This window comes from Gossypium raimondii, chromosome 7 (assembly GCF_025698545.1).
Source record: "Gossypium raimondii isolate GPD5lz chromosome 7, ASM2569854v1, whole genome shotgun sequence".
Taxonomy (NCBI): Eukaryota; Viridiplantae; Streptophyta; class Magnoliopsida; order Malvales; family Malvaceae; genus Gossypium; species Gossypium raimondii.
In genome coordinates this window covers 52,327,692-52,345,972 of record NC_068571.1, presented here as the reverse complement: position 1 = coordinate 52,345,972, position 18,281 = coordinate 52,327,692, and the positions used below count along the sequence as shown (strand labels likewise).

The 18,281-nt window shown below is 29.4% G+C and overlaps 1 protein-coding gene across 1 annotated transcript; it reads left to right on the top strand.

Annotated features, from left to right (window-relative positions):
* The first annotated feature begins 12,377 nt into the window (after positions 1-12,377).
* On the top strand, positions 12,378-16,242 carry LOC105792493 (cytokinin dehydrogenase 3). Its single transcript, XM_012621129.2, has 5 exons — positions 12,378-13,086; positions 13,736-13,863; positions 14,182-14,457; positions 15,017-15,285; positions 15,829-16,242. The coding sequence occupies exons 1-5, from the start codon at positions 12,480-12,482 to the stop codon at positions 16,121-16,123; spliced, it is 1,575 nt and encodes a 524-aa protein (XP_012476583.1). The 5' UTR covers positions 12,378-12,479; the 3' UTR covers positions 16,124-16,242.
* The last annotated feature ends 2,039 nt before the right edge of the window (positions 16,243-18,281 follow it).

Below are 18,281 nucleotides of genomic sequence, written 5' to 3'. Positions count from 1 at the left end.
TTATGTGAGTTTTTAAAATTTGTGTTAGTTTTAAATGTTATTATGTATAACTTCTGCCTAAATTTATTTAATTTTAAGTTTGAAATATTCTACCATGATTTTAATTATAATTATTTGACTGTATTGTAATTGTAATGGTATTTGTAAAAAATCATAATTATAAAAATGATAATAAAATATGAAAAATAATTGAAACTCTCTCATTAAAATTATTAAATGTTAATCTATAATCATGATTAAAATTTAAGTTCATGCTGCATTATAGGTAACCTACATAAAGAATATATAGGCATATTAGGGTGCAAATTTTTCAATGCTTAAAGCTAATCATTTCATTAGCTAGAAAAGCTTGTTTAGGCCAATTGATCTATATGGGACAAAATGAGAATAATTGTTGGCTCACTAATCATATAATGAGAATAATTGTTGTAAACATGAAATAATATATAAAAAAAACCCATTTTACACAGCAGATACTTTAGAAAATCATGGTTTTCTTTTGGCTAATTAGGCCGAAAAGTAGGCAAATGTTGGTGTATTTCCATGGAAATTGGTGCACTATATTGCAAACAACCCTTTTAGCCATGGGGACTATTAAATATTGAAAAAACACATTAATCTTTTTGGTTAGAAGTAATAGAACAGAAAAATCATGATTCTAGAATAACATTTAATAATTTTTCATATTTTATTATCATTTTTACAAATACCATCACAATTACAATACATTCAAATGGGTCCTATTTCAGCTAATGATGCAGATTCAGCAGAGGCAGGGGCGGTGCTTATTGCATTGGATTTGTTCTTATCCACGGGATGGAAGATTAATGGCTATCTTATTGTAGAAATTGGTTTAAAAATGGTGAACAATTGGTGTCTGAATAAGGATATGAGACCGTGGTCATTACAAACAACATTTTCAGATATTGAGAGGAAAATTGAACAGGTGGATGGTAAAGTATTCTCGATGGCAGATCAGAAAGGTAATGAAATGGCTTCAACCTTGGCGGTAGTAGGTAGTAATCGTGATGACATGTTTAAAGCTTAGTGGTGAGTTTTAGCTTTGATGCTGAGAATTTGTTTTTCAATTATAGGAAACGTTTCATGGTGGCATTCTGTAAGTTGTTCCTTTGAATGCTATATAGTATTTTTGAAAAAGGGATAAATATGAACTTCGATCCAATGTGCAATTTAATACATAAACTTTGATTAGATGCAACTATACACATTTAAAGAAATAAATGCACCATTCTTTTTTCATATTAGATAAATATAATCATTTATATATGCAATATGTAAACATACAATGGAGCTATATTGATAATTGTTTTAGTAATTTATGAAAATTGAATTAAATCAAAATTTCATTTATAAAATCGCACAAAATCGTAGTTCATGTATAATATTACACATTTGACTAAAATTCGTTTATGGTTCATCTTTAAGGTTGCAAGATTGATCCATGCATCGTGTTAATGTGGTAGTTTAAATGATTGTATGTGCATGTAAGAAGGTTTGAAATTCTATTGTATAAAATAAAAATAAAAATATTTTTTTATGGATCTTATTTATTGTTAATGATATTTATTATCATAATAATATTAACTATATCTGTAGTACTTATAATAAATACGACACGATTAAAAATAATACTGCTAGATTTGATCAGTACCCATGCCTCCAAAATCTTGCGAAATTGGATGCTTTCACATGGTGATGATCCATGGGATCACTAATAATTATTATCTTCAATTGTAGAAATAAGATTCAACAATGATTTATGATAAATATATATTATATTTGATTCCCAGTGGGGGATGAGATTGAATTTGATGGAATGAGAAGTGATAAATTTTTAAGGAATTTACTGATTGAGTCTTAACTCGATTGATATCTATATTATTGTTAGTGTAGGAGGTCGTGAGTTTGAGCAGCTATGAATAATTTTAAGCATTGTATGAAAAGGAACATATATAATAAGGATCTATAATGAGATTTATTTTTTAAGACGTAATATTTTTTAATAAATATGATATTTTAGTTCTCATGAAAAAGAAATGAGACAAATATTTTCCCATGTAGGTATATTATGATTAAGAATTGATTTATTATTTTTAACAAATATTAAATATGTTTCCTCTCCCAATATATGATTTTTATATATGCATGGTTGTATTTATGTATTTATATAAACATTTTATTGTAAAGATTCAAAAATCCAAAGATGATTTTTCATGATAAATTATTAAGAAAGATTCAAAAATTCGATCCAACCCAACCCTAGAAAGAGATTGACGTTTGCACCACTACTGAAAAAATTGACCAAAGAATGACGATATATAAAAGAAGGAATAATATGTTGATTGCTTTTTTCTTTTTGACATTATAAAATAATGGTTAAATTCAATTTTGATCCCTTTACTCTTTTTCTTTTTGAAATTATATAACAATGGTCAAATTTTAGTTCTATTCCTATACTCTCAAATTTGAGATTTAATCTTCATACTTTAATTTTAGCATAATTTGATCTCTCAATTTTTATTATGTTATTAGTTAGTCTAAATACTTTTTTTTCATTAAAATGCTGACGTGAAATTTTAAAAATTGTTCAAATTGTTAAAATTCTAAAATGTCACAATCGATGATTTAGTATAAGAAGTTTTTGTTCATTATAATGTCATTTTTGTTACATGGCTCTCATATGAGAATTTTTTTAATTTTAAAATGTCACACCGACATATTTAGTATAAGAATTTTAACAATATTAAAAACATGATTTAAATTTTTAAATTCAAAGAATAAAGAGATTAAATTCTTGAAAATAAAAGTATGAGACTAAATTCCAATTATATATGAAAAGTAAAAGAACTTATAACCTTTAAATTTAAACTGTAAAATTTAGCCCCAAAAATAATTAACTCAACACCAACGTAGTTGAGAACTAGACTAGTATAATAACAATGGTATGTAGTTTGAGATTAAAACTAATGATTTCACCTCAAAGCACGATACGACCAATAAAGTTATTATAAAATAATTAATTCTATAATTTAAGTATTTAAAAGTTGTTTTTTTATCAAAAGTGGTATTTAAGTTGTCAATTTCATTTCATTTTATTATCCAAAACATGAAATTGGCTAATAAAATGTAACACACGATTTGTTCTTATTAGATGTTGTATTTTATTGGAATAAAATGATAATTTCCTTTATATTTTTCTTATTCATTTTATAGTTGATATTCTAAATTTGTAACTAGCCTCAAAAAAATATCACTAGCTACCATAAAGGTGGCGAAGGCAAACAACATTATTTTGAAGAGATGTAGAGCTATGGAATCTAAAGAGGGCTAGTGGCATTGGCTCCTATTATAGGACGTAACTTCAAATCTCAGCCCCCCATAGTACCGACAGTTCGAAAGCACAAGCTTATATAAAAACTCAACAACTTGCAACCACGAGTGGGGTCTTTTTTATTATTATTATTATTATTATTATTATTATTACCTTCTAGACTCATAGCTAAAACTTCCCAACTTAACCCCATATGCATCACCTCCTAATCTTAGTATCATGTAAAACACTTCCCCCAATCAAGTACCCATTTCTTAATCTACATTTGGGGTGATTTGGTCAGGTCGAAACAAGTTTGGGTAGAGTCGAATCTATCTTTAGGGAGATAACTAGTATTGACTATTGAAGCAGTTGACTCTCATAAACAGAGATATAAATGTGATTGTCTGGATTGACAAAAAATTTGACAGGATCGAAGTTAAATTTGTCCTAAATCTGTTTATGGATTTATTCACTTATGATGTTAATTATGTGATTTAATGAAATCTCGAGTAAGTAAAAGACTATATGTGTTAACTCATAGACTTTGATGTATTCAAAACATGAGCTCTCATGGTAGTGGGTTGTACATTGGTACATTGAGTACATAACTTCTGCATGGCATGACAACAATTACAATAGTGAAATTCATAGCTCAAATAAAGAGTAAATGGTATTCTCTCACTAGCATTGTATAGATTAGGATGGAACATGACTTTGAGTAAATTTTTTGAACAAATGACTATACTTACTATTTGTATGTAATGATCATTTTCAACATGGAAGATACAATGGTGACCATGGGATAAAATGGATCGAATTAGGTGAATAGATTTAACTTGAAGAGATTAAGGATATCATGTGAGGGTAACACACATATAACAAGGTCATTAGATAAAAGCTAAATACTTGTAGCTTTCATAATGGTATATAATAGGGACTTCAGTCATTGTACTTTAGTGGAATAATTCGTGACTAAATAATTCAAATATGTTTGATCGGTTTCTTCGCTAGGTCAACACAACTTTGTACGGATTGCGTAATAAGAACCGTATGGATGATTGGACAAAAATATTGAATAAGAAATAGATTGCAAGAATTATTATCTGTAGTAAATGTGTTTTCTCAAAAGGACAATAGATGACTTAGAAATTATTTTGATTTTTTGAGGTATTATTTAACTGTATGAAATTAAATAATTGAGTTCAAAGTAAAAATTGAATTAATTAGTCATCATAGTCATATTTTAATTAGGAAATTAAATTAATTTAAGCATAAATTCTATTACGATAAAGTTGTCATCATTTCAATAAAATTATAATCAAATTATGTAAAATAATTTATATTAAAAATAATAGATAGAAAACCTTTGTAACTAAATTGAATAATTATATGAAATTGTTTTGATACAGATTAAGACTAGAGAGCACATATAATTAAACTCGATACAAATGTGTTCCATGACACACAATGCGCTTTGCCTACCTCCTCATTTGGGGACTACTAGTGGACTCCATTTTTTATTAAAAAATTATTTTTATGCTTATTTAATTCAAATATAACTCATGTTTTTTTATTTATATATAGAGACTTAGGGATATCGAAATTAATATGTAACAATAAGGGTAAATACTATCAAATTTTAGTGAAAATTTATTTGAGTTTTTTTTTTGAACTCAAATAAATTTTATTTTTCTTGAGTTTTTTTTGTTATAAATTTATGAGATTATAATTGCATTCTTCTTGGCAATTATAATTCAAATTATATGGAAAATTTAATTTCAGTTTTGGATCCTCTATTTAGAGGAAGTCGACTTCCCCCTTTAGGAAGTCGACTTTGTATTCAGTTTTTTAAGTTAGAGCCCACTCTTCAAGCATTTGCGAGTACGATAACAACGGAGAAGATCATTTATTTGAAAACTTGAAGAATTTGAATTCTAGTTGGATGGTTCAACAAATCTGGCATCCCATATTTGCATTTCAGCCTCTCTCAAAGCTTGAAAACACAAGTACTATATTTGATCAAATTTATTACTATAGATATCATGATAAATGTTTTGTTTTATGAAAAAAATTTAAAATTCCACTATGTCAACTCAAACATTTTTCATACCAATTTTTTTCAACAATTGGCCTCAAAGCCTAGGTTATGCTCTGTCTATTGATATAAATTGATGATCAAATAGTTTCCTCTTTCTGTTGTGTGATTAAATTAATAGAAAGTGACATTCTCAATCTATTACATGTATGAATATACATATAAATGAATCATATATTTGTTATTATTTAATTTTGTCAAGGTTGTGGTTTCTAAAATTAGAATGATTGTATTTAGGTTATATTTATTTATATATATAATTAGATTGTGGACTATAATCTCCACATGTTTTTTTTTTTTTTTTGCCATTAGAAAATCTTGTGAGTAGAAAAAGGACTAGAAATCTTGTATTAATGAAAAATCGAAACGAAGACCCCGGACCAGTTAATTGGAAAAGTCGACACCACCTTAGGAAAAATTACCTATAGCTTCCTCAACCTTTAAATAGGAGGATAACACGCTTCAGCACACTCAAACTCACGTCCTCCAACACTAACAATAATACCGATACCAACCGAGTTAAGACTCAATCTATTACAAATTTACATTGAACACATTATCAACTAGTAATTAGTATAATAATAAATAACTGTTCTCAATTTAAAACAGAAGAAACTGTCCTTTATTCTTTAATTTAAAAGAAAAAAAAGTAACACTGTGCACAGTAAAGAAGGAAATTTTAAGCAACTTTTTGAACTCTTTATCGAGACCAGATTATGGTGTGTAATTAAGGAACAAAATGATTAAGGAATTTGCTTTTATTATTTGTACTTTATTCATGCACGCATGGGTAGCTATGATTGCATTACGTGACATAGATTTTGTGGCGGTGCAATGTCTTAAATGTTTTGGACCAATGTATGTGATGTTGTAGGCTGGCATCGATCCCCATAAAGATTTTCAATATCTCTCACAAAACAGTCCCCCACGAGTTCATTCCCCATGTTTTTCTGCACGAGGGTGGGGGGGCCTTCGCCTTTGCCTTATTTCTTCTTCGCTCCTCATGATATCAATGCTACAATTACTTGAACAAAAGTTGTTGAACCTTCCTCTTTCTATGTGTAGTGTTCATCATGAAGAAGCATATGTTCACATTTCACACGTGATTTAGCTTTCTTTTATATTCGTTTTATGATCTATTTTGGGGTTAGTATTTGCACTTTTTAATAATATTTCTTCAATATTTGAATTCACTCATTCATTAAAAGCACAACGTATCTTACCAATGCACCAAATATTTATTAATCTTATGATTTAGTATTAACTTATATACATGTGAAATGACTATATTGTTATATTTCAAAATGCTATGAAATGGTTAATATTTAATGTATTATTGATAGTGTATAATTTTGTGAGTTATTAGTGAATTAGATGATGATACATCATGTAAGATGAAGTGATTTCTTTAAAATCACACATCAATGCATTAAATATAGGGTTAATATACAATTTGGCACTTATATTTGGCTTCAATGTTTAATTTGATACTTGAATTTTTTTTTACCCATACAATTGTACCTAAGTTTGACTTTAGTGTTCAATGTGGTAATTAGGTTTTTCTTTTGTCCCAATTAAACACCTATGTTTTTTTTTACTAAAGCACAAGGTCCAACATTGATTGGGCACATGATTTTGTTTAGTTTGGGGTGCTAAATTGAGCATTGAAGTCAAAACTTAAGTACCAAATTGAGACAAAAAAACTCAGGTACTAAATTGAACATTAAAATCAAATATAGGTACCAAACGATTTGTTAACCCTTAAATATAAATCCTTTAACTATTACAAATCTGTATTCGCTTTTGCTTATTGATTGCAATAAATATTGATAAATGGAAGAAGCAAAACTTGTAAAGTAATGTTATACTTTCGTGTTGCAACCATTATTTAAATCTCTTGCTTGCATGTTTAAGAGACATTGATATGTTAATTCTTATCGAACTCGAAAATTGATTTGATCAATTTGAATACTATTTTGATTTGAACTTGAATTGATTTAAATTTAAAATCGATTAAAACTCAAATCTAGAGCAAAATCAAGCATTTAGTGTTGGGGTTAAAATAAAATTATAAAAGAACCAAAACTAAAGATTTTGTTTTAAAAGATTTAAATTGAATTATTGATAATTGGAAAGGACCAAAACTGATATTATTCAATTTAACCAAGGGAGATCAAGACCTTGACTTGAAATGACTTGAGCATGTATCTAAAAATAACCCAAACTTCAAACCCGAAATCAACTCTAATCGAAATAACTCAAAAAATTTAAAATCTAAATTTATCCAAAATTATATGTTTGTAAAATTGAAAGGTTCAAAACGTTATTTTTTCATGGTTTACTTATAATTCCAAATTTCTAATTTAAATGTGGGATTGTCAACCCACTACTGTCTTCTGTTAGGTATAAAAACCTAACAATCACTGATTTTGACATGTGGGAGATGTCATACAATGCATGCTTATATATATAGTTGTTTTCATGATAGTTTCTTGAGATGTTTATATCTTATCTTAAAAGATAACATGGATTCGGATATTGAACTTTATGCACATTTGACTATTTATGACGAAGAGAATTCTGAAATGAAGTGTTGAAAGGTCTTAATTCGTACCTGTAGGATCTTTAGGTCAAAGATTTGTCTTTTGAATGAAATGAATTGTTTTGTTAGTCTATTACTTGAATTCAATAACTTAAAAACACAGACTTAAAAATTTTGAACCACAATATTTTGTTCAAGGGAGAATTCATGTATTCGACGCTTTGATTCAAAAACGGAAGAATCAAGTCCTCGTGGAATCATAAAAACTTTAAAAATATTAACTCTATTCAATAGTAAATGATATTTTAAAAAAAATAAATGTTAATTTTATTCGAATTTGACTTTATTCGAATCCTTTTAATAGTGTAGGGACTAAATTGATCCATTTCATAATAGAGGGACTAATTTAATCATGTTCCAAAAAGAGTACCGTCACGACACCATTAAAGATAACTGTCACAACATATTCAATCTCATTTTTTTTTCTAAACTCACCAACCCCAAAACAGGATACATATAGGTCATATCTTAACCTGAATTTAAATTGGACTTTATCAAAGAGGCAATCATATTATGAGGGACTCAATCCAAACCCTCATTTTCCTATAAATATCCCTCTCTTCCAAGATCAGAGGTGAGGGTGATATACAAGAGAAACCATTAACACCATCTTGTACCTCCATCTGACTCTTCGCACCACTCTTGGTGTGAACCACTATAGCAAACCACTCTAAAACTTTGTACAACTTAATTGTTATAACGATCGACACCACATGTGGAAATCTAGATGAAAAACTATGGTTCAATTGGCACAAACACCCTAGAAGTGCAAGAATATTAGGTCGACTATGAGCATTACTAGAACCAATATTATAACCAGTAAGGATATGGACATAACCAATATGGTTAGGGGGTAGTACTAGTACCATAATAAGTAGCAATATCGCCAGCAACAACCAAGGATGGAATATCAGAGGTAGACTACTTACAGCCAATATGGTTAACCATTCAATCAAGGAGAATACTACCAACAACCTCAAGCTCAAGCTATATGAGTAGCTACAGCCTCAAGGATCCCCACCATGCAGAATAATACTCTCGCATCACAACAATACACCAAACTATATGAGTAGTTCAAGCTCTTGCTAGAAAAATACAACCAACAAGAAGAGACTATATGATAGTATGCTCAAATCATTTGAGAATTAATGGTAGAACAAAACAATCTAGAAACAACAAATTTAACACCAAGGAATGACAATATAACTTCATCAACAACTAGGCATAGGAATCACCTAGGTAGGGTAAGATCGAGGGAGTAGGGAGTAGCCCAGAAGGAGCGGGCCTGGTGCCAACTAGCTCCCCTTTCGAACGATAAATGGAGGCATTAAGGAGTTGAGAAATGGTCCAATTGAAGGAATTGAAGAAGTTAGGAAAGGCTGTATCGGTCTAATACAGAAATGGTCCATTGACTTCCTAGGTCGTTTCAGAGCCAATCCTAATTTCTTTTAATCTAGCAAAGTAGATTATAAGGGAATGAAAGATCCAAGAGACCACTTATTGGGAAATCTATAAAGGTTTATGTGGATGACATGGTAAAAATTACTTCCATGGAATGGTGTGTGAAAAATTTAGCAAATTTTTTTACCATCTTGAGAAAACATGGTATGGGATTGATCCTTGCCAAGTGCACTTTTGCAGTTGGCATAGTAAATTTTTAGGACTTATGGTCTCACAAAGAGTAATAGAGTCCAACTTAAAAAATATTAAAGTTGTGTTAGGTCTTCACCAATCAAGGAATACTAAAGAAATTCAAAAGTTGATTGGAAGGCTAGCAGCCCTCCGTTGGTTTGTTTTGATGTCAACAAGCAAATGTCTTCTATTCTTTAAAGCTTTGAAAATTGCAACCATATACAACAAAAATCTCTCTTTCAGTAAAAAATAACATCCTTTCACCCCACAATGGCAATATCAAAGAAGTTCACTTTATAAACTTCTCTTCAACTAGGGGACAATTGTTATACAATCTATGTTTTAACACCACCATGTCACAAAGTGCATTGTCACGATGCTATCAAAGACAATTGCTACATCAAATCCAATCTCATTAATGGTTCCAATTTCTCAAGCTCACCAACCTTACATCGGATACATCCAAGCCATACCTTAAATTGAGTTTAAATTGGACTCTACTAAAGAGGCAATTATGTAATAAGGGACCCACTTCAACCCTCATTTTCCTATAAATATCTCCCTCTTCCAAGATCAAAAGAGCAGGATATACAAGAGAAACCATTAACCATCACTCTACTTAAACATTATCCTAAAACTTCATCTTTAGTGCTTCTCCACACCATTTGCTATGTAAACCACTACAACAAACTACCCTAATGCTCTATATAACTTAATTGTTATAATATATATGCATTAACATCTCGATTTATTATAATTCTCAAAATGAAATATTGATATAATTTGCTTAGATTTTTTTTCAAATTCGATAATATTAATTGATGGCGTAACATAATATACATTCCTAGCTAACAAATCCAAACACCAAAATTCAAGCTCCCAATTTTGTAAGGTAATGTACCCCAAAACCAAGTATAACATCTTTGGATTTCATTGAATTTTAGCTGAATGAAATTCAAAATTCAAGTAATTTTATGCATATTCTTTTATGACAATCTTTAACTTGTAAATGAGTTAAAAAGATTATTTTTTTTACATTTATGTTAAAATTGTAAGTGGATATTATTTTTAAAAATAATAAGTGGATAATTTATTCAAATTACTAAATACATATATGAGGTTATAATAATGAAAAAAAGTGATTATAATGATTTCCATGAGTAAAGTCCCATTAGATCCTCTTGCATGTCATGGACCATGTATTCATAATTTAGTCCATCTTTAATCTTAATTGATTTAAATATCAAAATACATCTTAAAGATGGTGTTGTTGAATTTATATATAATTTTAATTATTTTAATATTGAATCACACATCTTAAAGATGCATTCTAATAAAATCATAATTTTTATGGACATCTTGAAGATGAATACCAATAAAACTCCATCTTTCTTTGACATTTTTATTGAATAACCTAACCCATAATTCAATCATTCTTTAATCTTCGTTGACTTAAACATAAAAATGCTTATAATAAAAAAATTGAATCTTCCTTTATTATTTTCATGAATAATTTAACTTAAATATCGAAAAACATCAACGATACATGCAAGAATCTTCCATTTTTCATTTTCACAAATATAACCAAGCTCATGATAGCTTCACGACTTACACCAACGAAAACATGAACACAAATGATGATATAGAGGACAAAGAGAGTTTAATATTAATATGATAACTAATAATAAGTGGCAGCTAGCTAGGTTATTATTATGGTCCCTAATTTGACTTTAATGTTTGATTTACATGTAACCTAAGATACATACAAACCAAATCAGCAAATCTTTGTAAAGAAGAAAAATCCGGCTGATGTCTCCACACACTAAATTTCTCTACAATATGACAATATGATTGATTAAAATCTCTAATCCGAACACGAAATAACCTTAACTTATAAGAATTTTTAAAAAAAAAACCTAAAAGAGAAAAGAAAATTCTTAAAGATCCTTTTGATGATTACCCAAATTTGAATCATACTTTTAATAATAAAAGAAATTTGGAAACAAAGAAAATTTGGTATACAAACCTAAAAATTGACCCATGCTTGATTAATATTAGCCCTCTTGAAAAAAAGGAAAGAAAAGCAGCCCCACAAGAATGAAAAACCTGTGGGTGGGTGGCTGGCTATAGTTTATAGCTTGAGAAATCTCTGATGATAATACCATAAAAAGATAAAAAATGGTCTAAATCTGATTTTAGTCCCTCTATTATGTTTAAATTTAGTTTGAACTCCTTTACTTAAAATTAACATAATTTAATCTTCTTTATTAGTAAGTCCAAATTTATAACACTGGTAGCTATTGTTGTTAAAGTAATGACATGAAATTTCTTTTTATTGATATCTAGTCGGAACCAAAATCCCATGTGAAAAATCCAATCAACTATATTCAACCTATTTAAAGTTGTTTTAAAAAAACAATTTCACGTCAGAAATTTAATGACAACAATTAATGGAGGTAATCTGGACTTACTAATAATATTATAAAAATAGATGAGCCAAATTATAGGGACTAAAATCAAAATTAGACCAAAACACATACTTTAATTAGCCATTGGGTAACGACGTCGTTTCTTCGAAAACCTTTCATCGTCTTCATGCAAAATTGCCTTCGCCCTCTATTCATGTGTTATGTATATGTACATGTACGTGTACATATACATATACATATACATACACTTCCCTCCTTTCGCCATCTCTATAAAATCATGAACGACTCAAAGTCTCTTAAACCAAAGAAAAGAGCTGATAATCACCTTGTTTTCTTTCCCCTCTTCTTTAACCCTTCCTTTTACAAAGCTTTTGATTCACCATTAAAATGGCTGTAAGCTTCCCAATTCCATCATACTTCACAGCTATATTCATTATAAGCCGTTTGATGTCCATCATAGGGATATCAAAGCATTGGAACAATAAGCTTCTCCCCCCACTTGATAACATTACAGACAAGCTCTCCCTTGACCCTTCCGCCATTGAATCAGCTTCTCAAGATTTCGGTCACATTGTAAAATCCATCCCCAAAGCTGTTCTTCAACCTTCATCCATTGTTGACATTGCCTCCCTCATAAATTTCAGCTACAACAGTTCGATTCCCTTTACTATTGCAGCCAAAGGGCATGGCCATTCGGTGAGGGGCCAAGCGATGGCCAGCGATGGCGTCGTCGTCAACATGACTTCGATGAAAAAGTATCGGAACGGGACCGGAATCTGGGTCTCGAACGATGGGGTTTATGCAGATGTTGGCGGTGAACAGCTTTGGATCGATGTGTTGAATGCTACGTTGAAACATGGTGTTGCACCTGTTTCTTGGACAGATTATTTGTACCTTACCGTAGGTGGAACACTCTCTAATGGTGGAATTAGTGGTCAAAGCTTTCGTTATGGTCCTCAAATCAGTAATGTTTATGAAATGGATGTTATAACAGGTAAGATATTTTCATTTTCTAATGTTAGAAAAAGATAATAAAACATCAATAAATAAATTTGCGGCAAATTTAGCTTCTCGAGTCTCATCATATACAATTGTCATGTATAAACCTTTAGTTTTGTGGTGCGTAGTCGTCGTAGGTAAGTTTTATAATGTTCTTAATTCATTTTTGTTTTATATTGATTTAATTCTATTTTGTAACTGTTACAACATATATTTATAATTATTCTGTATTTGTACTTCTAAACTCTAAAATATTAATTATTAGTTTGGATTTAATTTTAAGGGTTCTAACAAGTTGGCTGCCTATAATTTATTATATGATGTCTATAAATGTGTTCTTTAGGGCCCTACGATTAGGAAGCCAATGATGTTAGGGCATATACATTAATACATTATTAAAAAGAAATTAAAAGGGGTGATTTAGGGACTAAACTAAATATTAAGTTTATATTTCATGTACAAATCCTTATAAAATGATAAAATTTCAAGACAGTATGCAAGTTTGATTAATTATAGAACAATAAATTGTTTGTAACACATGTTACGATTTACAGACAGGCAACATCAACATTATATATTGCTTGTTTGCATGCATGCAGTTATTATGGAGGGCTAAATTATATATTTGTGATTCTTAAATTCAGGAAAAGCTGAGATTGTGACATGCTCTCCAAATAAGAATTCAGAGCTATTTTATGCTGCTCTTGGAGGTTTAGGCCAGTTTGGAATAATAACCAGAGCAAGAATCCCACTTGAGCCAGCACCAAAAAGGGTAAATATTACATCTAATTTAAATTAGGGTTTAATTTCGTTTTTGAAATTTAGTTTCTCTACCTTCATTTCTCTATTTGTCTAATATGAAAATTGAAATCCAATGAAATTAAACAAAATTAGTAAACATTAGGTCTCATTAAGTAAATGACCCAAAAGAGTAGACTTTAATCTTTAAATCAAATAAGTAGAAAGAATAAATTTCAAATCTCCAAAAGACAAAACCCTTTGTTTAATTAACCCCATTGCTACTTGTTTCATGTTCATCTCTAACTTTCATTTCTTTTTTGGGTTGAAATTTAACTTGGGTTTATAACAGGTTAAATGGATAAGAATGTTGTACAATGATTTCACAGCTTTTACTAGAGACCAAGAGCTTTTAATCTCCATTAATGGAAGGCATGACAGTCATGCATTGGATTATTTAGAAGGTTCGCTTTTAATGGATCATGGTTCACCAGATAATTGGAGATCATCTTTTTTTCCACCCAAACATCACCCAAAAATAACCTCTTCGATTACCAATCATCGCATCATTTATTGTCTTGAAGTTGTCAAGCACTATGATGATCAAACTCAAAACACTGTGGACAAGGTAAATTATAAATCAATCGTCAATATATGGTTTTTAGGTCAACTTTCAGATTTAGTTTATGTGTTTTAATTTGGTATAATTTAGTTTATCTATTTTAGTAATATTATTATTTAATTTTAGTGTTAGTTATTCTGATTAAAATGTTTATATAAATTTTTCTTATTGCAACACAGGAAAAAAATTTTATCATGTGATGAGTTGGAAATGGTGTTTTTTAGAAGTGATAAAGTAACATTTAGCCTTTAAATTTAGAAACTTTTTTTACCTTGATCCATGAACATTTATTGGTCCACATCTGTCCGGAAACTTGATAGGTTTTCTTAATTTAGCCTCATCATCACTAAAGTTTCATGGGCTAAATATTACTTTATCCCTTTTAAGAAAAATTCATATGAGCATTTTAACTCAAATGCGTACTATTGGTCTTATTTATTTGGATTAATTAACATTAATTATGCCAAATTTAACTATAGGGATTAAAACCATAAGTTGACCAATGATTTTATGTTGAATTATAAGGTAATAATTATTATTTTCTTTTGTGTGTGTGTATATATAGGAGTTGGAACAGCTTTTGAAAGGTTTGAGCTACATGCCTGGATTTATGTTCGAAAAAGATGTGTTATATGCAGAATTCTTGAATAGAGTCCTAAGAGGAGAGCTGAAAGCTAGGTCAGAAGGGTTATGGGATGTTCCTCATCCATGGTTGAATCTTTTTATACCCAAATCTCAAATTGAAGGTTTCAATGATGGTGTTTTCAAGGGCATTGTCCTTGAACGAAACATTACTACAGGACCAGTCCTTGTTTACCCCATGAACAGAAAAAAGTAAATTGCTTTGCCTCCCCCCCTTTCTATTTTAGGGTTAATTCCAACTGACATCCCGAACTTCAAATTGGTCCCCAAACTTTAGAATGCTCTAATTGAGTCCTTAAAGTATCAATATCGTTTTTGTCAATCCAACCATCAGCTTGGACATTAAATGCTAGCTCTGATCTAAAGTGAAGTGACACATGAATCATATTTTAAACACGTGCATCTACTACATGGCCAACTTGGATCTAAAGTGTTAAGAAAAATAGATTGTTCTCGTTAACACAGTATATTCAAGTTGTCCACGTGATAGGTACAAACATGTTTAAAACTTAACTCCATGAGTTTTAGATATGCTTCTTGTAAGATCCGAGCTAACATTTAATGCCTAGTTGTTGACAGCTAAGCTGACAACAAGACCTGATTGATGCGATAATAATACTTTAAAGACTTAATTAGAATTCAAAGCATAGTTCAGAGATGTTCGGTGGAATTAACCCTATTATGATCCACAATTTTCTTGAGAACCAAACATCTTACGTCACGATGTTTTGGCAGATGGGATGATAGGATGTCGGCTGTTATACCAGATGAGGAGATTTTCTACACAGTGGGGTTCTTGCATTCAAGTGGATTTGATGATTGGGAAGCTTTTGATGATCAAAATAAAGAAATATTGAAGTTTTGTGAAGATGCTGGCATTGGGGTTAAACAATATCTTCCTCATTTCACTTCTAAGGATGAATGGGTTCATCATTTTGGTTCAAAATGGGAAACTTTCCAGCAGAGAAAATTTCAGTTTGATCCAAAAATGATATTGTCACCAGGACAAAGAATTTTCAATAACAATTAAGTCCTTTCTCTTCTTTTTTTCTTTTCTAGTTTTTATTGGCTTTCTAGGGGTTAAATGTAGTGTAAGTGTATAACTCTTTGAGTTTAGCATATATATTATTTTTCAGAAGTTTGACACAATCTTGCTATAGGCTTTTAATATTGTCTACATTTTATTTTATAATAATAGTAATTATTATAAGGGTTAATATTTTAATGCATTAACTACATAATTCTACGCACTATTAATAAAATAGATTAATTTAGTTTTTTTGATAAATATTAAATTTATACATGAATTTTGGTCAAATGTGTAACTTGATACATAAATTTAATTTGGTGCTACAATTTTATACATGAAACTTGAATTATAGTTCATATGTATACATAAAACTTTGATTTTAATTCAATTGTAAACATTTAAAAAATGAATGCATATATTTATTTTCATATTAGATTAATATAATTGTTTGTGTATGTAATATCAACATAAAATTGTGTTGATTCGATAATGTTATTAGTGATTTGTGAAAAATGAATCAAATCAATTTTTCATGTATAAAACCGTAAAAAGAAAAAAAACAAAGCTCACATAAGACATTACACATTAAATCAAAATTCATGTATAATTTTAATGTTTATCCTCTTTGATTTATAATGTGTCATTATTTGCTTTACTAAAAGTGCGAAGAATTAGCACACTTTTAAAAATAAATAAAGTTTGATTAGATTATGTGACACTTGAGTGATGAAAAAATTATATAAAAATATATCAAATCAACACTAAAGATTGAACCCACACCCAAAGAATTTTATATCTCTCGATTTAACTTTTTAGTAAATTGATAGTGAATAAACTATTTTAAAATTTTGTTATGTGCCTATCTTTTTTTAAATTCTTTTAATATTTTATTAGCAAAACGCATGCTGTACTATACCCCACCGTCTATCCAAATTAATCCTAGTAGGCATTACATATACACATAGAGTAATTTATAACCAATCCTCACAAGAATTAAGGAGTTCCATAATTAAACATATAAGAAATTAATCAAGAGACCAATTTCAGTTCATATTACATCCCTTAATGGTGAAACTTTTGTAATCCATTCATAAAGCTTATATATAATAATAATAACAACTAAGTCTAGTTATGCTCTTTTTTTCAATTAAAATTTAATCTCTTTAATTTTAATTTTAGGAGTTTAGTCTCTTTACTCTTTTATCTAATAATTAAAGCACAGTTGATAACACCATCAAAAGAATTTCGTTAAATTAAATTATGTGAAATTTAATTACATAATCAATTTAAAGTGAAGTGGAAGTCGATAAGCAAAGAAAAAAGTATCAACTTCCACTTTAATTGCTTAAATTAGTATTAAAGAAGCTTACAATCTCATGGTTAGAATAAAAAACCATACAATCCAATCTATAACATATTTATTTTTCTTAAATGGGAAAAAGTAAGGAGAAAAAATAAATAAAGAGTATGATTGGTGTGGTAGGCAGCAGTGCCTCCGATAGTGAAGGCACATCAATTAACACTACCCCTTTATATCAAGGTAGCTAAACAATGTCTATTAAAAAGGGTACAGCTTTTAGGGTTTCATATTCCCTTCACTTTATTTATAAAATAAAAAACTATAGTATTAATTTAGTATGTGAATTATGATGTTAGCCGCAAGAACCACATTAAAAATAATTAAAAAAAGTAGTGTTTCACAATGTTGGCATCTCTTACTGCATATTGCTTAAAACCAGGAAACATAAACAGCATTTTGGCTGCTCCTTCTCCCATCATTTTATTACCAATAAAAGCTTGTTTGTGTTTGTATTCTTTGTTAATCACTGTCTTAATTCCAACACCATTATTATGTTGTAGATGATTAACATCTTCTTTTCATATGTAACATATGTTGTACGATAAGCAAAGATTTTCTTTTTCAAATTGGTATAATAGAGATTTAATCCTCAATATTTATCTATTGTGTTAATTTCATTTTGATTCTAACAAAATTAACCCTCAATGTTTACACATTGTGTAATTTGGTCCTTTTTGTAATTCTTTTGGTGACATTGAGGTTAATTTTAAAATAATGAGAAGAGATGAAAATTATTATCTTGGAATTTTTAGTGTTTACATTTTTTATATATTTTAGATCAAAAAAATCAGATTGCAC

Excerpts from the sequence above, each read along its gene's own strand:
- LOC105792493 (XM_012621129.2), top strand. The coding sequence starts at position 12,480 with ATGGCTGTAAGCTTCCCAATTCCATCATACTTCACAGCTATATTCATT. Across the intron at positions 14,458-15,016 it reads CTCAAAACACTGTGGACAAG|GAGTTGGAACAGCTTTTGAA; the intron begins GTAAATTATAAA and ends GTGTATATATAG. Across the intron at positions 15,286-15,828 it reads TACCCCATGAACAGAAAAAA|ATGGGATGATAGGATGTCGG; the intron begins GTAAATTGCTTT and ends ATGTTTTGGCAG.